Source organism: Onychomys torridus, chromosome 7, assembly GCF_903995425.1.
Source record: "Onychomys torridus chromosome 7, mOncTor1.1, whole genome shotgun sequence".
In the NCBI taxonomy this organism is placed as follows: domain Eukaryota; kingdom Metazoa; phylum Chordata; class Mammalia; order Rodentia; family Cricetidae; genus Onychomys; species Onychomys torridus.
Window position 1 is genome coordinate 91,086,512 of NC_050449.1, and position 23,786 is coordinate 91,110,297.

General features: G+C 49.8%; 1 protein-coding gene across 1 annotated transcript; it reads left to right on the forward strand.

Annotated features, from left to right (window-relative positions):
• Positions 1 to 372: 372 nt before the first annotated feature.
• Positions 373 to 21,843, forward strand: Rbp1 (retinol binding protein 1). Its single transcript, XM_036193380.1, is given in 6 exon segments — positions 373 to 524; positions 526 to 611; positions 613 to 719; positions 1,159 to 1,337; positions 19,841 to 19,942; positions 21,601 to 21,843. Coding segments are annotated over 6 exon segments (597 nt in total). The 5' UTR covers positions 373 to 455; the 3' UTR covers positions 21,655 to 21,843.
• Positions 21,844 to 23,786: the final 1,943 nt, after the last annotated feature.

Consider the following 23,786-nt stretch of genomic DNA (forward strand, 5'->3'; position numbering starts at 1 on the left):
AATGACGCCCCACATTTGCAAGAAGCCTGGGGTCTCTGACCACCATGCATTGATTCACCTGGAGCGTGTTCTTGTCCAATGCACCTTTAATACCACCAACTTTGTTTTGTTTTCTGGGAGAGATGTGGGCAGTTGCTCCGCACTTCATCCCAGAGTTAAACAGACTAAAATTGGCCCCTGGCATGGAGCTTTAGACAAAGGCCTGTAAATGGCCTCTTCCTTAATCGTAAACCCGGAGGAGACCTGTTCTCAACACTCAACAGGCTTATGGGTGAGAGAGTTCCTGGCATTTGAAGAACTCCCAGGGGTACCGTGAGAATTCCAGGCGTTTGAAGGACTCCCAGAAGGGTACACAGAAACAAACCTAGCCTTGCACCTTCCTCGCCCCCGACCCGCCTCAGTCCCCGCCCCTGTTCTCGCCCCGCCCTCGCACACTGGGAGGAGGGACGGCTACAATGGATCCTCCTGCGGGCTTTGTGCTCGCTCGGAATCCAGCTGTCGCCGGCCTGCGGAGCCCCGTGTCCCCCCGAGGGCGCCCATTTCCGGGACTCCCATCACTCGGAGCGCCTTGGCAGCCAGCTTCCAGGCCGAGCCCACAGCCGCTCCAGCCGTCTCGGTGTCCGACCACCCCTAGTCTATCCCCAAAATGCCTGTGGACTTCAACGGGTACTGGAAGATGCTGAGCAACGAGAATTTCGAGGAGTACCTGCGCGCGCTCGGTAAGCGCGGCTCGAGGTGCGCAACTCCGGGCTCCCTGCAGACCCCGCCACTCCGAGCCCAGAGTTCAGCCGCCGGCTTCCAACAGGAGGGCCTGAGTTGTTAGGGTTAATTGGTGGTGAGAATCTGCTAGCTGTCCCTCGAGGTAGATAATTCAATTAGTAGAGCTGGGCTAGCTTTGCTAGTTTTTGTTTGTAAAGGCGAGCAAAGGGGTAAAAGCCCACATACAAACAAACAAACAACTTTATTTTCCAAAAAAAAAAAAAAAAAAAAAAAAAGAAGAGGAGAAAGGAGGCACAGACGGCCCTCAGAGGCTGCGCAAAGTGAGCGAGGAATCCCAGCCTTGTTCCTCTGTGGGATCGCTCCCAAAGCCCTCCACCTAGGGAACCCTTCCTTCTCTGTTTTTGTTGTCCTTGTTTGACAACCCTGCCTCTCTTGCAGATGTCAACGTGGCCTTGCGCAAAATCGCCAACTTGCTAAAGCCAGACAAAGAAATCGTGCAGGACGGCGACCACATGATCATCCGCACGCTGAGCACTTTTCGGAACTACATTATGGACTTCCAAGTTGGGAAGGAGTTTGAGGAGGACCTGACCGGCATAGACGACCGCAAGTGCATGGTGAGGCCCGTTGAGCCCTTGGTGCCTCCTGCCCTGGGGTTCTGTCCTAGGGCTGGGCTAGCTCATCTGGAGGGAGCAAAAATGCTGTGTTAGGAAGGACTGCAGATCTTCCCTCCCAGCCCCAGAGCCCCTGGGTAGGCAAAACCCACTCTGCAAGCTCTGGTGGCTGAACAAAACCGTTTGGGTGACTGTGAAGGCTCCAGGTCAGTGAGTCTCCGCGATATTCAGGCTCTCTACCAGGTGCTCAGACACACGCGGTCTCGCCAAGGCCCACCTTAATGGTGAGGAGATAGGAGCGCATCCATTTTGCAGATAAAATTGGCTTAGTGAATCCGGTAGAGAAGTGGGGAGGGGGCCTGGAATTCCACACAAGGCCGTGAATTATTCGGTGTGGAACAGGAAGAAAGGAGGAGAGAACACAGGGGCCCTCTGAAGTTCAATTTCCCAAGAGATCTGGTGTGAAGTCTCTGTAGGGAGCAGGGGACTTTGGCCTCTGCTGGAAGTCCCCTGGCCTGACACTCTTGCTGCAGAGCTGGGATTTGGCCCTGGCCCACCATGATACCCACTGAGCCCTGAACTTCCTTTCAACTTTGCACCAAATTCCTAAATCTATAGGTCAGTGCCCAGCATCCAGGGCCAGAGGAAGAAGCAGTAGGGTTGAGGTGGGGGCAGTCCCTCCTTTCCAAGAGTGGGAAACTAGTGACCCTCAGACCCCAATTAAAAATGCCCCAGCAGACTCCGGAAGGTCAGCTTCAAGCCTCCATCCGCATTTGGAGGTTTCTGGGAGGCCAGGATACTCCCAGTGTCTCTTGCATGGTCTTGGGTCTAGAGTTCCTTGTTTCTGCTCCCAGGACCTGTCTTGCTTTGTAAGAAGGAGAGCTTGCTACCTTCCCTCACTGGTCAATGGCATTTATGGCTGACAACTGAGTGCCCTGCACGCTGTCACCACAGCTCAGTGAAGGGGCCATTGGGAACTCCGTATTAAGCCAGTGACTGGGATGGGGGCAGAAATTGCAAGAGTGGGGATTTGAACCTGCTTATGCTGAAGGCCACACCCCACTCTACACTCTGCCAGGCTCTCCTCTAGACAGACAGCCTGTTCAGAAACAGTCTAGCTAAGTTCTCAAGGACTATGGCTGAAGAGTGCTAAGGAGTTCCAGAAGGACTACTCAGCCTTACCTGCTTTATTCTTGGGGAAGCCACAGGACCAACATCTGAATGGTGGGAAGAGAGTAGGCAGTGAGCAGTGTACTTGAAGCCTTGGGAGTGAGAAAACTGCAGCTGTAGGACAATGCCACGCTCTAAAGCCATGGTTCTCAACCAGTGGGTCACGACCCCTGTTGTCACATATTTGATATCCTGAGTGTCAGATATTTACATTATGATTTGTAACAGTAGCAAAATTACAGTTATGAAGTAGCAATGAAATAATTTTATAATCATGGGGGTCACCACAACATGAGGGTCACAGCATTAGGAAGGTTGAGAACCACTGCTCTAAAAATCTCCAGGCACCAGACACTTACAATCAGAAAGGACACCTTCAGACAGGGTCTGCCTTCTTTCCATTGCCCAAAACGAACTCTTCCGGGCCACTACATGAACTCTGCTCCATGATTCAGTTCCCTCTTAGACACATCAGATGGGTCTTTATTTGGAGTCACTACAGTTCTGAATGTGCTGGCTTGTACTTGGTTGATTATCGTTACTGATCACCTAGTAATACTAGTGAGCGTTCACTAGTTGTCTACTGTGTGCCTGGTGGTGTCATAGCATACATTAATTCACCAACTCTTCACACAGGGTTTCTTGCTGGGCTACCCTTGGGGGTGGGATTTCCCTGTAAGAGAGAGAGAAGATCTGAATGAGCAATCTGCCTCCCTTGAATGTGGTCAGGACACCAGGCACACACACACACACACACACACACACACACACACACACACACACACGCGTGCAAAGCACAGTCCTTGACATCCAGAAACACACAATCTTCGTGTAAGACAGACACTCAGAGGTTATAACAGCCAGCGTGTATGTGTGCCATGAAGACAAAGGGAGGCTAGGTGAGTCATGGGGCAGGCTGGAGGGGGGCCCGAGGTTCTGGAGGGGGTCCCTTCTGCACTAGTGGGAAAGGAATGGGAGGTGGGGGAGGATTTGGAACACAAAGGAAGGAACAATGGCCACCTTTTCTTAGACCTTCCTGGTACATGAACCAGCAAGGGATCCTAGCAGCAGGTGGAGCTGGGTGATGCTGGGTGAGGATGCTGGGTGAGGATGCTGGGTGCTGCTGGGATGATGTTCCTGTTATCATCACTGCTGCAAGACTCATTGGCATCCCTCTTTGGGAAGTGGGATTGTTATCAAAGTTGGGGCCACAGTCTGTACCCCACAAAGCCAGGTTCAGCTGCCTGTCCTGGGTAAACCAATTTAAAAAGACAAATTTAATAGTAAAGAGCAGAAAAAAAGAAATTCAAAGTGGGCACACTGGGGAAAAGGACAAGAGGTCCAGTGACCCATCTCCCCCAAGTCCACCCTGGGGTCCTGAAGTGAAATTAAGGCTTAAAGAGAGGGCCGGAGATATGCATGCTAAGTAGTTGTCCTGTCATGGTGTGTTCCTGCCCACCACTGACCCTCACTGTCTCTTCTGTAAGGTGGTATAACAACCTAACAACCGACTAATCTACTCCCTCTTGGCCTCTGGCTGGCCAAGCCTTTTAGGTTTGCTTGCTTGCCTTTTTTTTTTTTTTTCCCCAGAATGAGATTTCAGAGGAAATTCCAGTTTCTTGGCATCTATTGTTCCAATAGTCTGACAGGCAAAAAAAAAAAAAAAAAAGGGGGGGACACAAATGTCTTTTCAAAATGTCTTTATTCATCACCCCCCCAACATACAAGATAGTCAGGGGACAGACCTAACCCTCTGCTCTGCTGGAGTGGTCCTTGGGCCCCTTGAAGTACAAGGAAGCCCTTCCTTGGGAACTGCTCCCTGGGTAGTACATAGGTGTAGACCCCAGTGAGGAGGTAAAGAACAAGCCTGGGATAGGTGTGGAATAACAATCAGAACAGCTTCAGGAGGCCTCGAGGAGACAGCTAAATGCCGAGGCCACCTTGCCCAATGTCTCTTCTTAAAGATTCCCAAGTGTTGATACTGCTACCAAGAATCATGGCATCTGAGAAACCCCCTGCCTCTGAGGTGTGTGTTTGCAGTAGGGTACCAGAGTCTCCTTCCGAACTTAGATCATTCATTCATGGGTTCCGTACATTCTTTTCTTTGGTTCTGCAAGCACCTCCTGTCACTTCCTCTCTATTTACACCCACTGCATCGGTGAGGATTCCTGCCGTCCTGGAGTGCAGTGTAGGAGGGGATGATTTGTGGGAGTGGGATCTAGGAGGGCTAGGGGGAGGGGTACAAGACCCACTGCTGCAGTGTAATCAGGACAGAGACACGCCCCTTTGGGGGTCTGGGAGGTCAGAGACAGTTCTCACTCCCAGCAAGTCTGAGCTAAGGCCGGTAGGATAGACAGGAAGTAGCTGTAGCCAGCCAAACAGGAAAGGAATAAAAGCAAGGCCAAGGGCAAGAACAGTGTCTACAAATAAACATTAGTTTAGACCTGTTTCTTACTGGGTTCTGGGCTCAGCCTGAGGAAAGAGATAGCTGGCTTCCTGGGTGCCCAGGGCGGTGGAGGAGGGAGATGCATCTGTGGGCCATTGCAGACTCATAGGGTAAAAGTACAGAGAACTGAGAGGCACAACACTGTGGTTAAGGGAGCTATGGTTAGGGAAGGCTCCCAGGAGGGGCCACCTGAGCAGAGTCCTGAAGGACATGGTGGGAAGAAGGAAGGAGCAGAACAGACGTACACAGTGAGACCCAGCGCTTAGGAAAGGCCTGGATGAAAAGAGGCTGCCAACAAGAGACCCGGTACTCGGGAAGAGCTTGTATGTGGCTGGGGTGCAGCACATGACAGAGGGACAAGGGGTGACGACCTAAGAGAGGACCTAAGTAGGACCTGACAAGTCAGCAGGGTGTCCTCACTGAGCAAGGCGGGGCCATGCTAACATTCCTCTGCCAAGGGCCAGAAGGCAGCTGGCGCAATGTCTCTGTTTCTTCCTCTTGCGGGAATCTTATCTGTATTCAGAGCGCAGCCAGAAGATGGAATCCAGCCTGCAGATGTATTTTGTTTGGCCTGCACAGTGTTTGAGCCAGTTGCCAATGAGGGCCAGGGATTCTAAGATTTCATAGGGAGAAAAAAATATTCTGTGTCTGACTGTTCTTATGAAACATCAAGAGCTGAAAACACCAGACTTGCGCACTCACGCTCCCTCCACTGAGCAGCTTGCCACCCTCCTCACCTGCCTCGGTACCCGAGTCTCAAGCAGCCATTTGTCTTGTTTACTCTGTAACTCCTGCTTTGGAGCAAGGCAGTGTCTCCATACATGTGTCTGTATAAGAAGCACCAATGAGGTGCAAAGGACCATGGGCCGCTGGCTCTAGTCAACCTCCCCTGCCATCCCGCACATGGTCTAGAAACATATGAGCTGTCTGTGTAACCCTGAAGCTCCTAGCCCACCATTTCCAGTCTGGTTGGTAGAGATCCTTCAGGACCACAGGGCAAGCAAAGGCCTCCGTTCTGGTAAAGGCATAGAAAGGCTGGTTTGAACCCAACAGACACAAGGGATTTCCCCACTGTCCATGGTCTCCTTTGTCCACACTGTGCTGTATCAGACAAGACACCAACCAGAAGTATCAGATACAATGGACCTACAGGGGTTTCTCAGGGTGGGGCTCAGACAGGTAGGTGCTCTGCAGCTTCAGATAGTCTCCCACTTCTGCTCAGGACGGTCCCTAGAATCATTCAGTTCTTTGTCCTCAGCTGCCCTCCATAGTGAGTGGATCCTGTGGGACGAAACTGAGCCTCAGCTAGGAACCAGAAGTGAGCCTGGCTCTGCATGCTGGTGGCAGAAGGGCCATTTGTCATCCCACAGTGGACACCAGGGCAGGGTTTCCCTGGAAGAGGCCACTTTGTTCGCTTGGGTCTGGTGCTGCCCCCCTTGGCCTTGGCCTCGCCTTCGAATCTAGCTTTGAACTCAGGATGACCCCTCCACGGGGCCTGCCTTCCTCTCCCAGCACTTGGCCCACAGCCGCGTTCTTTGTTTTTATTATAAAAGGGAAGGAGAAAAATCCCAATAGCAGCGGAAGAGAACAAAAAGAAAAGCAAGGGGCCCCTTCCTCCACTCAGCCATATCCTACCTCTCAAAGCTTATTACTGCTACAGTTTCCAGTGGGTCTCTGGGAAAGCCTTGCCTGTGTGTCTATCTACCAGCTGGTCAACTGGCCAAAATAGCTACCTATGGCTAGAAAGAAGGAAGAGAGAACAGAGAAGAAAAGGGAAGGGAGGGAGGGGGGAAAGTGGAAGGGAAGGAAGGAAGAGAAGGGAGAGAAGAAAGGGGGAGAAGAGAGATGGGAAAATTCCATTTTCCTGCATATAGTTTTTTAATATGATATTTTTTTAGGCATCTCTCCTTATGTGTACTTTCAGATTTTTTAAATCTCTCTCTGTCTCTCTGTCTGTGTCTCTGTGTCTCTGTCTGTCTGTCTCTCTCTCTGTCTGTCTGTCTGTCTGTCTGTCTCTCTCTCTCTCTCTCTCTCTCTCTCACCATCTGTGTTTTCTTCCCTCCCCTCCATAACTCTTGCAAATGCCCGTTTATCCCTTCATCCAGCCAGGCATCTAATTATGTATGGCGACACATGAAATCCATCAAGTCCCCGTTAGCACTTGGGTTTAAACTCTTGCCAGCTTCCTGATCCTATTCTTGACCCATTAGAGAGATCCTAGGGTTCTTATGTTAACAAATAATCTTGCCAACGGTGAAATTAACGCCTCAGGCTGCAGCGCTCAGATGCTATTGGATTTGGGAGCCTTCTGAGAGCCTCCCCTGACCAGATCAGGCCCCTGCATTTGGCTGGGTCTTTGCCAAGTCTTCCACACAGGATCTCTTTCATGTCCTAGCTAAAGTTCTCCGACCTTTGAAATCAGTGTCAGCAGCGTGCTTTTGAGGATTACAAAAAGAAGAAACAAAGCAACCAAACAAAATTTACAAAGTAGCTTTCAGGACTCTTACTGGTTGGGCTTCGAGTTTTGCAAGGTAGGAGTGAGAGAACCTAACATGCAGCAAATCTTCACTGCGCCTGCACTAAACACTCTCCCCACTTTTTCCGGTGGTCCTCACAGAATGCTCTTCACTAGGAATCATTTTACCCATGTGGTAGATGAAAATCTGGGGCTCAGACAGAGAACATGTTTTTGAAGATCTCTGCCCCAATGTCTGTAAGGTGAGCGGTGAACATCCCAAGGGTCAGAGGGCCTGGGACGAGAGGGAAGAATTCATGGCACTGTTGTACATCTGACAGCAGCTGATTAGACACCCTGCTCCTGTTGCCACATTTGCAAAGTGGGCATCCTGATTGCTGTTGTGCCTGGCTCCCTGGGGGCAATTCTGAGGACCACAGGGATTGTACACATTGGCTTTGCTGTACTGCCATACTGTGTGCCGAATAGGACCAGCACCCCTGCTGACCCCTGGACCTGAGGAGCAAGGCACATTAATCTAAGTGGGCCAGTTGTTTGTTGAATAAATTACAGCTGTTTGATCTCTCTGGCCATCACTGATTCCTTATCCCTCCTTCCAAAAGGGAACTCGTTTTACTGGTGGGAATTCTCTACTCTCTTTCTGGGTCCTGGTGGGCCCACACATCCAGCACACCTCCTCTCCTGGGATGAGTATGCCCATCACACCCTTTCCTAGGGAGATAAAGACGCTGATGTGACATAAGCTTGAGACTCTGCGGCCAGTGCTAACACCCATCTTCCCACTTTCTACAGCTACATGGAGAAATCCAAATGAAGGGGGAACAGGACAAGGTCAGGAACACAGGCATTCGAGGGAGAGAGAGAAGAGGGACGGGGAGAGAAAGCTTGGAGTGTTATGGAAGTTCTCAACATGAATGCAGTTTCCCATATAGTTAGCTAATGGTACATCTTTCTTCTTAAGCCCTGTGAACTGGTTTCCTATCTTAGCTGAGTCCCTAAGACATTCAGACTCCAGAGCTCCTGAACTAAGCACCCAAATCATTAGAACAGTATTTTCCACACACTTGATCCTGTCTTACCCCATAGGTTCTCATTCAGAGCTCTGGGGTGGGGCCTGAATGTTTGTCTTCCCAACATGTCCCCAGATGTTGCTGCTGGTGGTTCAGGTGGCCAGGTCAAGGTTCTTATGGCATTTTCATTATAATTCAGAGTAAGAATTTTGTTGCTTCCATTCAAACTGCTCACTTCAGGGGAATGAATGAGTGACAAGAGGTACAGCTCTGTACCATTGGGGGACAGGGTCTGGGACTGCCTGCGGACACCAGTCTTACAACAGCCCATGACAATTATGGATACCAGTGATTCGACTGAATGTGCAGATGAGCCAGCAACATGTGTGCTGGGAAGAATGAGAGAGTGTTTAGAAAGTTAGGCTGGGCATGTGAATCCTGCTTCCACCTTCTAGCTGTTTCCCTGGAGAGATGAGTCCCCATGTCCTAATATTCAAAGAGAAACCGGAAACTGTACTCTCCTAAGGCACTGTGAGAATTATATGTGGTGATAAATTATATGTTTTGTATTGCAGAGTAGTAAACTACCTTGAAAACTAGTGCCTTAAAAATAAGCCATTTATTTCATTCAAGAATATGCAATTTGAGCGAAGTTCAGAGGGGATGGCTCGTCCCAGCTGGGAGCTCCAGGATTCTCTCTCCAGATGGCTCTCTTATAATGGCAGCAAGGTTTGAAGAATGAGAGTCTTATGAGAGGAGGACAGATGTGTATAATGTTTTTGTGAGCTCTGAAGGCACTGTATTAGTCAGTTTTCTGTTGCTGTAACAAAAATACCTGAGCCAATTTACATAAAGGAGGCAGGGTTTATGTTGCAAGTTTTGATTGATGATTAGTTGTTGCTATTCCTTGTGGGCCCACATCAAGGTGGTAGGTCATGGAGGAAGAAGCTCTTCACGGGGGATGGCTGTTCACAGACACACAGTGAGCTTTCCTCCATTGACCTACCATTCCCTAATGGCCAGAATGAAGGCAGGGTCCCAATATCCCCTTCAAGAGTATACCCTCCTATCACCAGAAGGCTTCCAAACAGGCCTCAACTCTTAAAAGTTGCAACATCTCCCAGCAGGGACACAGGCTAAGGGCCAAACCTTGAATACGTGGGGCTCGGGGTCACCTGTCCAAACTGTAACATCTCCTGGCAACTCTCCTATATTCTGTTGTTGGAGGTAGTCAGAAAGGCTCATCCGTCCTCTGTAGGAGAGGCTCCAGGCTCCACATCTGAACACACAGGGTGTGGCAGGGCTCTAAACAAACACTGACTGAAGCTTTGGGAGAGCTAGCAGTACCATTAGATGACAAGTTGTCACCAAGGCCTCTGGCACACTGGGACTGCCCAGTGGGTCTGGAGCTTGTTTCTTTGCCTAAGCTTTGAAGGTCTATCCAGATTGGGCTGTTTTGTTTCTGACTAATGTGAGTGGGCTCTGTGGGGGTGGGAGAGGAGGAGCCGCAGCAGGTGTGCCTGAGCCTGTCCTTTCTAGTTAGGGTGGGGATTTCTCACCTCCTGGGCCCAGCTCAGGAGACCATCATGTGGGCTAGAAGGGGACAGTCAGCCCTCTGGAGAAAACCACGCGTGTTGAGAAGTCTAGCCATCAGCCCAACCCTGTCTGAATAGGCCTCCTGCTAGAGTCCCCTCAGGGGGACCCAAGGAGTTTGTGCCTTTCTTCCGACACTCACTTCTGTGACCATTTCCTCTAGAAGTCAAGCCCTCAGTCAGCTTTTGTCCTTTCCCTGTGGGCTCAGGAGTTCAGTGAAGTTTGATTGGAAACATTCCTGAGAACAAGGGTTGTGTCCCATCCACCAGTCCCCTCTCTGGGAATCCTGTTGGTTGCATCAGTCACTTGTTGGTCTAGAACCCTGCCACACCTCTGTGTTGTGTAAATTAAATGGTATTAGAGTGCTTAGTGAGAGGGTGCGAGTGCACGCACATACACACACACACACACACACACACACACACACACACACACACACACACACACACACAAAGGGAGAGAGAGCTCGCCCCTGCTAGCTCACCCAGATACCTGTTCTGCTGACCAAAGCCTTCATTAAAGTGCATTTATAATGTTGCCTGTTGTGACTTCTCTTGGGCTTTCCTTTGACAGGCAGACAGCCCAGAATGACAGCGTCAATACAAGGAGGGCGTTGCATCTTTCCTTCCCTGTACTCCACCAGCTCTCCTTCTCTGATTTGGGAGTACCAGGTCAAGTAGAGGTCTTCTGGGGAAGAACTGTAAACCAGATAGATGTACACGGAGGGATGGCCGGAAACACAGGCTCTACCACCATCTTTCCCACCTCACAGTAAAACTGATCCGACGTGCAGCCAGTGGGGGGAAAAAAATCTCTGTCTGACAATGGGCCGTGACTCAGAAAATCATCTTACTCCTGACTCAGACAGCCCACGCACGGCTCATATTCCAGGAAAGCTGTTTTTCCCCTTAAGTTTGCACAAAGGTGTCTGTGTGTGCAGGTTTCTTAATAAAAATCCCCAACAGCGCCTATAAACACACCCCTGAGAGCTGCTGGGGACCTTGTGTCTGTGGAGCCCTCCAGGGGTCCAAGGAGAGCAGGCTCTGCCCTCTACTTAACACACTGGTGTAGGGGTGGGATGTGGGGGGGAGGTGGTTTTCCAGGATCACACCACCAGTCTGTTGCCTGGGGCTTCAGCCTTGGTATTTGTAACTTCTGATTTTGTGTGGTCTCCTGCTGGCTTCCTAAATACCGAGTCATCACCGGTCTCCAGAACAACTGACTTTTTAATTCCAGAGACCACTACACAGTCATATCAACTATTGCCGTGAAGATAAAAGTGTTTATGGGCAATTTGTTGACCAGTTCCAAGGACTCTGTTTTGTAATATCCATCCGCTACCCCCCCCCCCACACACACACATACCTTCTGTCTGCACTGCTCTGAATATCTTGCCTGCAGTAACAACAGTAATACCAATTAACATCTCTTGAACTTGCTGTGTGCCAAGTGCAGCCCTTCCTATGGACAGTTTCACTTAATCACTGCTCTACTTCCACAGCCATCCCCCTTTTCCCATCCTCAGCACTCCAGCGCATCCTTTACATCTTCAAAAGCGAGCCTGATCACACACTGCTTCCCAGCTTGACACCGCCTGGAGCTCCTCAACACTGACCACCCTTTGACCTTAGGAGACAGCCACTGGCCACTTCAGACCCACCCCCCACCACACACCTTATACTTCTGCCCCATCCTGCGTACAGGTGCCTTCCTTCGCTCTCAGTCCCTCCTCTGGATGATCTCTTTCGCCTCCCTTTGGAAGCATAGGTACCTGTTGGTAGAGCACTAGCCCAGGCTTACCTGCTCTGTTGGCCTTGTCTGGATTCCCCTTCTTGCTGCCATCTTTCCTGATGCCTCAGGCTCCCTCTCTGCAGGTGTGTCTTAGGCCACCTGTGACACTTGTTAATGTACCAGAGAGTCCAGACAGCAGAGACCCTTGCTTGTGCGTCTCATGCCCTGGCATAGGGGCTTACAGTGCATTTGTTCAATGAGTGTTAAGTGAAAACAGCAGAATAATAAAAGGTTACCATTGGCCGTATCCCACAAGATCGGCTCTAATCCAATAACAGATTAGGTCTGCCAGGAATTTTCCCTCTACCAGACATCATCTTCTAGTCTCTCTCTCTCTCTCTCTCTCTCTCTCTCTCTCTCTCTCTCTCTCTCTCTCTCTCTCTCCCCTCTGTGTGTGTGTATATATTAATGTGTGTGTTAATTCTTATAACTATTCTGTGAAGAAGGTGCCCAAACTCTTCCTGTGTTGCATATAAAGAAGATGCAGTATCAACAGGTACCCAGTGGACTTGGATCCAGGCAGTGTGACTCCAGGTGGTTAGCAGAGAGATGTGGGACTATTCTCTTAGGGCCAGAGCTCTGAGTTGATCTGTCTTTGAGCTTTGGAATCTAACCTGAAGTGTCCCTTCATAAAGCAGTGCTGTGGGATGGACTCATCAGTGGCTGGAGAGAGAGGTCCCTTTTGAAATCTGTTCTTCCTGACCACGGAGGCCACAGGGCTGGATAAGAAGCCCAAATTCCAGGGAGGCAATTATCCCTTATCTTCCTGGACACAGTGTTTCATTCATGCCCCATTCTGTCTGAGGAGTCTAGCAGTCAGTCATGACCTGTCAACTCTGACGCCTGACCTCCTTTGAAATCTTACCTCTGTGTGAACTGTTGCCCTGGAGAAAATTATTCCCCCCTCTCTGAGCCTCTACTAATCTGTGAAGTAGGGGTAATTAGAAAGTCAAGGATAATTGCTTCTCGGTGAAAGTTAAGTGGTGAATGGTGTGTGAGAAAACCTTTAGGGCAGCTGCTCCATCAGGATGGACTGTTAGTGTTCATCCTGTCACCCTGTGAACTGTTACCGCGGAGATAAATTCTGGGTTAGGCACATGTATGAAGGGACACCTGGCCATCCAGGGGAGGTGTAACAGAGTTAGGAGGAGTGGAGGGTTTAAAATGGCATGTGCCACTCCATACCACAGACCAGGTTGGGTGAGACCAGCCAACAGACCAGGTTGCTGCTGCCCAGAGAGTCTGTGGCCTGCATGGAAACAGCCACGTTTGAGCTGATGCTGTGGCCCCTGGCAGAGGTATCACCCATTTGCAATGAGGAAATGAAGGCTGCAGAAGCAGAGTGAATGGCTAAGGGTCACCTCACCAGAAAGAAGTAGGGATAGCACAACCACATTTCCATGGCTGTAGAAGACTCCCCTGCAGCCTGCTGGGTGGAGATCCCTGGTGGAAATGGCCCTGTGGGAATGAGGACAGGCTGTGGGCTCAGAGTCTGATTGGAGGAGATTAAAACTATGACCCGTGCTCTGGGTCCCTGCATATTACCCCTCACTTCTTAGGCACCTGAAGTCAGATCACTGGCCCATTCTGTGAAGCTCATCTGTGGAGGAACTGGCAGCCTGGGATGTTTTGTCTTGTGGGCAGAGGTTGTTCTGGGATAGTCATTGAAAACTACCAGCATGGCCCTAGAATAGCTTTTGCCAATCATTCATTCAAAAATTGGTTGTGTGCACCTTTCTGCCACAAAGTGGTGGTTGGCATCCCACATGGTAAGAGGATTCCAGACCTTGGGAACACTCGGCTGAGCTGCATACTCTTCCGTGGTTACTAAGAACACATCTTATATTCTGGGGGTTCCTTATTTGCTGTTTGCTGGGAAAGATTGGCAGAGGCAAGGGGCTCCTGTGGGAGACAAAAGGATTATGTGCCCCTCTGAGCACTCAGATGGGTCATCACCTCCTAGATCCCTCTTCTCTTGCCTCTGGCACTCCCCACCATCTTGTGCGAAAGGAGCTGGTATCAGTTTGGCCTGGGAGCAGGGACTAGAGAGGCCAGCACCTGGACTTTCCATAGAACCACCTTTGGCTAGCTAGAGCCCCAAAGAAATGAAGAAGGGGATTGAAAGCCATTTCAGCAAATTCTGCTTTGCAAGTGCCATGTTCAGCCTCATATAAAAGAACGGGAGCCCCAGCACTCGGGAGGCAGAGCCAGGTGGATCTCTGTGAGTTCGAGGCCAGCATGGTCTACAGAGGGAGCTCCAGAACAGGCACCAAAACTTACGCAGAGAAACCCTGTCTCAAAAAATAAAACAAACAAAAAAAGAACGGGGGAGTCCGCCCTGGAAAGGCTTGCTTAGAGCTTCCTCCATGCAGCCCTTCTCTTCTGACCTGCTTGCAGTTCCTAGGCTGTTCCCTCTACCTGGGATTCCCTTGTTCTTCATCTTCTCTCTCCTGCATCTTAGCTGTGGCTCTTTCTGACATCCTCTAGAGTCACCCATGGCCACACCTTCTTCAGGCTGACTGTACAACCTGCTTTCAAACTTCTGGCACTCAACTACCTAGGACCTGCCATTCTTCAGGAAGTTTCTCTCCTTTTGTCTTCCTTTTCCTCACCCCAGCCTCCTTCTCTCAAGCAGCTGGTGAAGGGGCATGGACCATGGCTGCTGAATGCTGTCCCCTGCAGAGCCAGGCCACATGTCCTCCTTCTCATGCAAGACTCAGCTGAAACTAGGGGACTGCTGAGCACAGTCACTGGCATTTCTAGAATGGGGATAGCTGCTTCAAGAGGTCCTGAGATGTCATGGGGATGTGCTTTAGAACCTGCTGGGTACTCTGCCTGGCATTTGTCCCGATGGTGACTGTGGTGGTGGTGATCATGACATGATCCTGTCACTTCAACCAAGAAGTCTTCCGGATGCCTGAACAGGGTTGGGTGGCACAGGCCTCCAACATTTTTCTGTCCAGCCTCTCACCTGCTTCCTCAGAACCTTGGCTTCAGTAGTAGCCCTAGGACATTAGTCTAGGCCCTAAATGATTGTGTGTGTGGGGGGGGGGGGGGGGGATAATGTACCGAGATTACTAATTCAAGTTTACTAATCTGAACATATTCCATTTTGTTTGTTACCATTCTCTGTTAACATCCTCATGGCAGAACTGAAGACTCATGGTGCAATTGTATTCTCTTGTGCCCACAAAGGTCTTATTATGGCTATATTCATTCATAGTAGCTGTTTTTAGTGCTCTTTATGTCTCTAATTAGTCATTTACATTTTTAAAGCCTTATTAATTTGGTTTTCATCTGCTCCCCTCTCCCCTAAACGTGCTGATTTTAGGTCATCGCAAGCCCCCTGGGAGTGGACCAGAAAAAGAGAAGCCACTACCTAGCCTTTGCATTTCTAGCCAGAGAAAACTGAGCGCGCTCAGCCCCAGGGGCGGCAGGCTGGACAGTACAGAAGCTTGGGGGTTTTGTGTTTTTGTTTTTCAGTTCTAAAGCTTGCAGATTAATGAAACACTGTGGCAAGCTCTCAGGACAGGACCTGGCGCTCATGTGTTAGGGCTCAGGGCTTTCCTACACCTCCCACCCAACAGCTTATTTAACACTAGCGCCAAAGGCTGTCTTAACAAATCACCAGAAACAAAAGAGACACTCCAAGAAAAAAGCATGTGTTAAAATCAAACACAGGAGGAACAGCCAGTTTCTATCTTTTAACTGTTCACAGAATGTACACAGAAAGTGCCAACTCACTGGCTGGGCTTTGCCTTTTACCCCCAAATCTAAAGAGTGTAGGTGTTGGGGTCAGGGTTGGGTCAGGCCTGGCTCGGGAGTTTGCATACAAAAGTCGCCACAGGCAAAGTGTCTCCTCTTATGACCCGCCTCTGGACCCACAGAGACAAGACTGATCCAGAAGCGGGAGCAAGAGAGAACCTGGCAGGGCTGGGTGGACAAGCATGGAGGTATAGAAGTGACCAGTCATCCCTGTCCTTGGAGTGAGTGGCAGTATGTGGGAACTTCAATAAATGTCGTGAGTTTCCTGAGAGCCACATTGAGTCTCAGTGTTTACAGGTCATGTCAGGTCACTGTCTTTCACAACCAGTACTAGTCACCTGAATGGGACAAAGGAGCATGAAGACATCCTGGGGTCAGGGGCATTCAGACTTCCTGGCTGCAGTAGCAGCTAAGATTTCTGAGTGGTTGGAAGGTGGATAATGGCTTTTGAAATGACAGTCCCTTGTCAGAGTGGTATAGAATTGTCTCACTCATCTCTTAGCACATGTCTCTCTCAAAGCTGCTGACATGGCGAAGAGATGCGGATTATTGTTCATTTTAAAGAAAAACTTAGACTGGATTTGCGTATACCAGCCACCCTGGCTCCAGCCCTTTGCACTTTCCTGTGATGTTGGGTAAGAGCTGCTGAGAAGCTGAGTTGTAAGGAGACAGTCCCCTGCCTTGTCCTTGGATGTATCTGGCCTTCACTTCTAAGGTGGGGTTCCTGAGTCTAGGGTATCAGTTCATGCCACACACACACACACACACACACACACACCCCAGGCCTTTCCTCTCCTTGAGACTTGAAAAGCATCAGGAATGTCCTCCTGACTGGTCCTACCCCAGTCACGGCCGTTCTGACACTGGCACTGGAGGGTAAACAGGTGTCCGTCTGGAGAGCCAGTTGGCACGGTCATCAAAAGCTTTAACATCTACACACGATTCCGTAAGACAGTTTCTCCTGGGGACATATGTTCTGAGGAAACGTGTTGAAAACTGTGTACAAGGAAGTCTTATTTATGCTAGTATAGAATTATAAGATATTCAAATGCCCAAGAATAGGCAATCGGTTGAATAATGGTGTGTATGTTCACTAAAACACCACCAGGGCTTGATTGCAAGGCAGGCCCTGAGGGGCTCCTTGCTTGGCCAGATGGTCTGCTCTTGCTATCTTCAAATTGTGATCATTTTTTAATAAGAATCCCTTATTTTCATTTTACTTTGGTCCTTACAAATATGTAGCCATTTTCTGGATAATATATAACTGAAAAGAATGCTTATGGAGACTATCTCTCAAAGTGGAAGTTGTCTCTTAAATGAAGAAACGATAAGGCATAAAAGAAAGGCATAAATACTGCAATCCTAATTTTCTGAAAGCACAGCTATGTAGGTGTGTTGATAGACAGCCAGACAAAAGTACAGCAAATGTTGGGCAGTTATCTCTGAAGAGGCAAGATCACATAGACTCATTTCTGTCTCTTCTTTCCCATTACAGAGGGCATCTATCTGCCCAGTGACTAACTTTTTTGGAAAAAGCAAAACTGTAGATCCCAGCTGAGATCCAGCCAGTCTGTCCATGCCTACATGGGGTCAGGAGCCCTTCACCTGCAGAGTAGTCTCTGTATAAACACAGGGTGATCAGTTGCTGAGGTAACCAAGTGTTCTTGGGAGCTCTTTGAAGCCAAGGACTCATTTCTCCATCCCTCTCCCTATCCCAGGCCTGGCATGGGTGACAACCAGTGCATGGCTTTTTGCCACACTTGGGATATCAGGTAACAGCCTTGACCCATTGTGGTCTCACAGGACATGGACTACACTGTATTCTGACAAGGAGATTGGACTTTCTCAATCTTAAAGCTACACATGTGTCCCAATTGAGTCTCTGATTCAAGGAGAGGAGCCACCCACAAGTCTTCCTGTGCCCCTCACTCACTGTGAGCCCCCTCCAGGAGCTGAGACCAGATTTGTGCCTGTGCAAAGTGGTGCACAGATGACTGCACCTGCCTCCCTTCTGTATGTCTGTGTGTCTGTGTTCATGCCAGTGAGTGCAGGTGCACACATGCTAAGACACGCATGTGGAGGTCAGGGAACAACCTCAGGTGCCAGTTCTCACCTTACACCTTGTTTTAGACATGGTCTCCTGTTCACTGCTGCTAGGCTAGGCCAGTTGGTCCACTGGTTCCAGGAAATTCTGTCCACCTCCCATCTGCTTCGAGGGTACCCTGGAATTATAGACATGTGCACTACAGTGCACAGCTTTTAAGTGTGAGCTCTGAGGATCCAAACTTAGGTCACCAGCTTGTGCAGCAGGCACTCTGTCTCCTGAAATGTCTACCCAGAAGCGTGTGTGTGTGTGTGTGTGTGTGTGTGTGTGTGTGTGTGCACACGCGCACATCCATCTACATGTTCAGGAGTGTGTACACATATGTACATGTGGAGACATTCCTCAGAAGTGCCTTTTACCTTTGTTTTTCTGTTTGTTTGGTTTTGTTTCCCATTAGCCTGTGGTTCACAGGTTAGGCTGGGGTCCCAAGGATCTTCCGATATCTGTCTCCTAGCAATTAGGTATCACACCCTTCAACTTGAGATGGATGGATCCATCTCCCCAGGCTCCTCCTGTGTGTCACACTGCAGGCTCATCTCAACAGCAGGGGGCAGTAGTGATCAGCAAGCCCAAAGATGAGGCTGGTGCCCCTTGTAAGCCAGCAAGGAGAAAGGGGAAGATCCTCCAGAATTCTCACTCCACACCCGTTGCCCAGATTTCTCCTCTCTCCCTTCTGCATTAAGCTGTTACTGGCAGTCCTGATGCTAAGCTGCGTGTGACAGAGAACACAGGAAGCTCAGAACCTGAGCTCTCTAAAGCCTCTGAGTCAGCACCCTCATGACCGGGTGGGAATGTGGGGACTCAGAGGAAGTGTTAAACTAACTCAGAGCCACACAGTGAGCAAGAGTGAACAGAGCCCTTCCCACTGCAGGGGGAGGCAGGACTCATGGTAAGGACTTCCCTCATGGCAAGGGTGTGTATCCAAAAGGTGGGCATGGTATGTGGGTGAGGTCCTGGGCATGTCTGTTCACTCACTGAGGTGCTCATTCACTGGCCATGCCAGGGAGACCGGCCTGAGCTTGAGTCCTCTTTTGAGACCCCCTACCCCCCCACCCCCACCCTCATGTTCCTCGGTGGGTCCCGGCTGCTCCAAAGAACCGGAAACACCCCAGGGACGCCTGTATCCACATCTCAGCACCTCAAAGGGCACACTGTGCTCTGTGAAGATGTGAAAGCTGAAGGGTGGGATGTGGGGTTGAGGTGTATCAGTGGCATGTAGGCTGGAGGCTGGTCTCATGCAGGACAGGAGGACTGTGCACACAGTTCAGATCTTGAGTATTTGTACTTTATACTATCCCGCCTCTGCCTTTATCTCAGGACAGACCACTAAGAACCTTTCTCCTGTGGGCCCGCGCTTCCTCCTTAGAGCCCCCCCCCCCCAGTATCATCTCTGGCTTCCCCTTCCTTAACTTACTGCTGATCTCTTAAAGTCTCTGACACGAAACATCAATAACATAAGGTCTTTAAAATGAAGCCACGTAGCAGAATGGAAGAGGGGACTTCAGAGCCCCACTGACCTATGTCCTGACCACCCAGATGAGCAGAGCAAGTCTCCTAACCTGGGCCATCTACAGGAGGTTCTGGTCCATGTGGCCAGCTACAAACATGGAGATTGAGACTTGCTCAGACAGGCAGGTGGCTGTCAGCCAACACCTGTAGCTGGCTGCTGATATCTGAGGACATTCTCCCTTGAGATGGAGGCTCTTTGAGGGCATGGGTAGGTCTTGTAGGTATTACAAGACCTAGCAAAAGTTGAATAATGATTGAATGGCTGATCTGTCTGGGGATAGACAGGGTTCTCACAGGCAAGATGCAGGGACAAGACCCTGACAGGCATACCCATACACAGCCTGTGCTCAGCCCCAGAAACCCCTCCTTCCCAATCCCCATTCTCAACCCTATCTCAATGACATTTTCCCTTCCCAATTGCCCTTTTAAATGGAATTTATGAAGGTTTTCATAAATTTTAAAACTGATCTGCACACTTTAATAAAAGCATGTGGTGGGCAAGGAGTATTAGGCTGCAATTTTTCCACACTAAAATTGCCAGAGGCATATCTTGAATTATTGAGGTCAGTAGGCTTCCTCTCCTCCAGTCCCTGGTGGGGCTACTTCCCCAGAACTGACTACTGTGGTCTTTTTGCTTGGCAGACCACAGTGAGCTGGGATGGGGACAAGCTCCAGTGTGTGCAGAAGGGCGAGAAGGAGGGGCGTGGCTGGACCCAGTGGATTGAAGGTGACGAGCTGCACCTGGTAGGTTCTATGGCAGGGACCCAGGCTGTGTCTCCAGAAGTCCTTATTTCCTGAAGGAGTGAATGGACGCTGGGAAATAACATCTTGGCCAGGAATTGGTTCTATTCTGACGCTTCTCCTCTAAGGGTCTGGAGAAGGTGCCCGAGTGACTTGGAAAACCATACAATTTGTTTTCAAGGTCTAGGCTGACCCAAGGTCCAGCCAGAGGGAGCAGGTGGAGAGGCATTTGGTAGTATTAGCAGCTGGCGAGGCCCTTCTGTTCTTTGGAAGTGAGAATCAGCTTCCTATCTTGGTGGTGAAGATGCAGAACTCTGAAAGGCTGGCTTGCACGTCCGGTTGCATGTCCACAAAGCACAGAGCCAACCTTTGCTCATTGCACATAATGTATATGTGCCCTGTGCACAACCAAGCCAGAGCCGAGCTGAATTCACTAGGAGAATGTGATGATCTCAGCCTCAGGTCAAAGCCACTTCCACTCTGTCTTCAGCCTGAGAAAAGAAAGAGCAGAGGCCTGGGCTCCCTGAGAGCTAACACGGCCCATGTCCTCTGAGGGGGGAAGTCTCCTATCACTCCTCCACCCTGCAACTCCCCAAGTACCCTTCTGCAGAAGGAACCCACCTGGTCCAGATGACCTGGAGCTTAATCCTAGGCCACTCACTGAGTGCCTCAGGCAGGTCTCCAGCTGTCCTCATTCTTGTCTGATAATGCCATCCTGCTGCATATGAGCTCTGTAGCTGTGAGGATGTGAGCTGTGAGGGTCAGAGACCAGCTGCCTGGGGCCTATGCTGTGGGGTCCATCCCCAACTCGGGCTCTTCCCTGGGTCTCTGTTGCTTAGCTGCAAAAAAGGGCAGACATAAGCTGGGTGGCGGTGGCACACGCCTTTAATCCCAGCACTTGAGAGGCAGAGCCAGGCAGATCTCTGTGAGTTTGAGGCCAGCCTGGGCTACAGAGTAAGATCCAAGACAGGCACCAAAACTACACGGAGAAACCCTGTCTTGAAAAACCAAAAAAGAGGGGGGGGCAGATATGATCTCAGTGTCCCCTCACTTTTCAGCCCTGCAGCTCTATGCCAGAGGCTGCAAGTCAAGGTGTGAAAGGTTCCCAGATGGTTTCATTTGGCTCTTAAAGAGCTTCAGGTTTCTTCAGTCAGCACTTATACTTCAGTGAATGTCACACAAATAAATAGTCAACTTTCCAGTTCCACTTCCCAATAACTCAGAAGACACCAAGTTTGACTACTATTGCCCCCTGGCCATAGTCAGCAGCAGCTTCCCCTGTGGGCAGATCTTGGGCTATCTTGGTTGTTCTTGGAACTACCTGGAAGGCTAGCCTCCACCCACTGAGATACTGGCAACTCACCATTATTCCCAAACTCCAGTAGACAGCCTAGGCTTAAATCCTTGCCTACTCTGAAACAACCTACCTGGGCACAGACTGGGCACAACTCAGAACCAACCCTTCTCCCAGCCAGCTCTGTCTGTAGGAATCGGAGAGCCTGATCTCTGTGGCTCCCACTCCATCAACTTCCTCAGGAATTAGTTAAGCTCATGGGGAATGAGAGTAGCCATCGAATATGTCCCAAGTCTCTGTCCTGAGATGCTCTGAGCCTCAAGTGTAACGTTGCTTCAGCTAATAACAAGTGTCTTTATTACCCCAGGAGATGAGAGCCCAGGGTGTGATCTGCAAGCAAGTATTCAAGAAAGTGCAGTGAGCAGCCTGAGAAGATTGCCTTGGTCTTTAGGAACAAGTGGGATGGGCCCGTGGTCAGGAGCCCCCACCCCCAGCATGGGGCTGGAACACATAGCCACCCAGGCATCTGCCAGCAAAGTCTATCTCATCACCCTGTCTCTTCCTTTTCTTAAGATGAAGCCATCCCCCAATAAAGGTGACCTCTGTTTAAGACGTGTGTTTTGGAGAAATTTCACATCGGTCTGTGCTTGCTTTTCTCCAGGGCCTCTGAGGCTGGTGTCTCCTGATGCCTCCCTTGGGTAGAGGGAGAAATTGCAAAGCCACAGAGGATTTAGTCCTGAGGGTACAGCTGTGCATCTTTCCCCAGAGGCACGAGAGCTTAGCTCTGGAGTGTGCATGGTTTGGTATCTATCATCTGGGTGTTAAGTACTTCCCACATCACTTGTCCAACCCAAGCCACAGTGTAGTGAAGCCACAGAAGCAGGAGTCACCTTCAGCCTGGGCACTGAGAGCCTTGAGAGGGCTGGGCAGCAGAATCTGGCCTCACAGGTGCACCATACACCCAGAGATGTCCCAGTGTTATCTATGAATGAAGGGGGAATGGACAGGATTTTCACCCAAAGCTAGAATGGGGGAACCATAACCAAAGGCAGACAGGAATTGGATTTGACTTCACCCCAGCCCCTGGCGGACTGATGCCAAGCCATTCTTCTCATTGATCTACATGAGACAAGCAAATCCCTCTAGGAAGGGAGAGCAGCTTCGCACTCAAGTCTAAGTGATCACTTCCTGTGCCACTATTGCTGTAAAGAAACCCAGAGAAGGGGCTGGAAAGATAGCTCAGCAGTTAAGAGTGCTTACTGATCTTGCAGAGGAGCCAGGTCATGTCCTCACACACATGGCAGCTCCTTACCACCTGTAACTCTGACTCCAGTGATCTGATACCCTATTCTGGCCGCCCTGGGCTCCTGCACATAACTGGTGCATATTTAGATCTATGTATATATTATATATTATGTAACGTAATAGATATTAAGGCACATACAAACATTTAAAATAAAAAAATAAATATTGAAAAGAAAGAAACAGAAGCAACTGAGAGATGTGGCTGTGTGGTAGAGTGCTTGACTAGCATGCATATGATCCTAGATTCAATCCAGGGAGAGAGAAAGAGAGCACACCAGCACTGGAAGGGGAGGAAGGATAGAGAAAATAATTGAAATAAGGGAAGACTCACATGGAGGACCCCTGCCCCATTAACCTGCCATCACACAGTCAACCCAGCCGACCCCCATGCTTTGGAAATAGTATTGGGTTAGGAGTCACATGCAGAGTTCAAGTCCCAACTCACAGTCACTGCTCACAGGGCAGCTCCACACCAGCCTAGACCTTGCTTCTGCCAGAGCATCTGCCTTCCCTCCACACGGGAGGGATGTGAAGCTGCAGACTGCCCAGTGCCAGAACATTCTCACACCCAACTACATATTAGATAGCCACCTGGGGAGTTACATTCTCTTCCCCCACCCCGCCCCTTGCTCAGCAAGTTCTGATTACTCTGGATTATTTTATTTTTATTTATTCTTTGAGAATTGTGTTCAGTATATTTTTACCATATTCTTTCCCATCCTCAAACTTCTTGCAGATCCTTCACCACTCTACCTACCCAAGTTCAAATTCTTCTCTTAACACAAAAGGAAAGAGACATTGAAAAGCATGGAGTCTGACTCGTGCTGGCCATCTACTCAGAAAGCCTGCCCTGCCACCACTCTAGTGAAGAAACTTGTTACATCTTCTCTCCCAGCAGCCATCGCCTGTGAAGAGTGTCTTGGCTCTTGGTGGAACTTTGTGCCCATTTCCCTCCTTTGTGCTGGAGTTTTTGTCTAACTTGAACTTGTGCAGGGCTTGGGCATTGTCACAGACTCTGGCGTTCACTTACACTTTCTGCACTGTTGTGTCCGGAAAATGCTACTTCCCTGAAGTCATCGGTATCCTATAATCTTTCCATTTTCTGCATATATCCCTCAGCCTTCCAGAGAGGACTTTGATAAAGACATCCATTCAGGGCTGAGCACTCCAAGTCTCCCACTCTCTGCACATTGTTCGGTTGTGGGTCTCTGTGTTAATTCCCATCTACTGCAAGATGGAGCTTCTCTG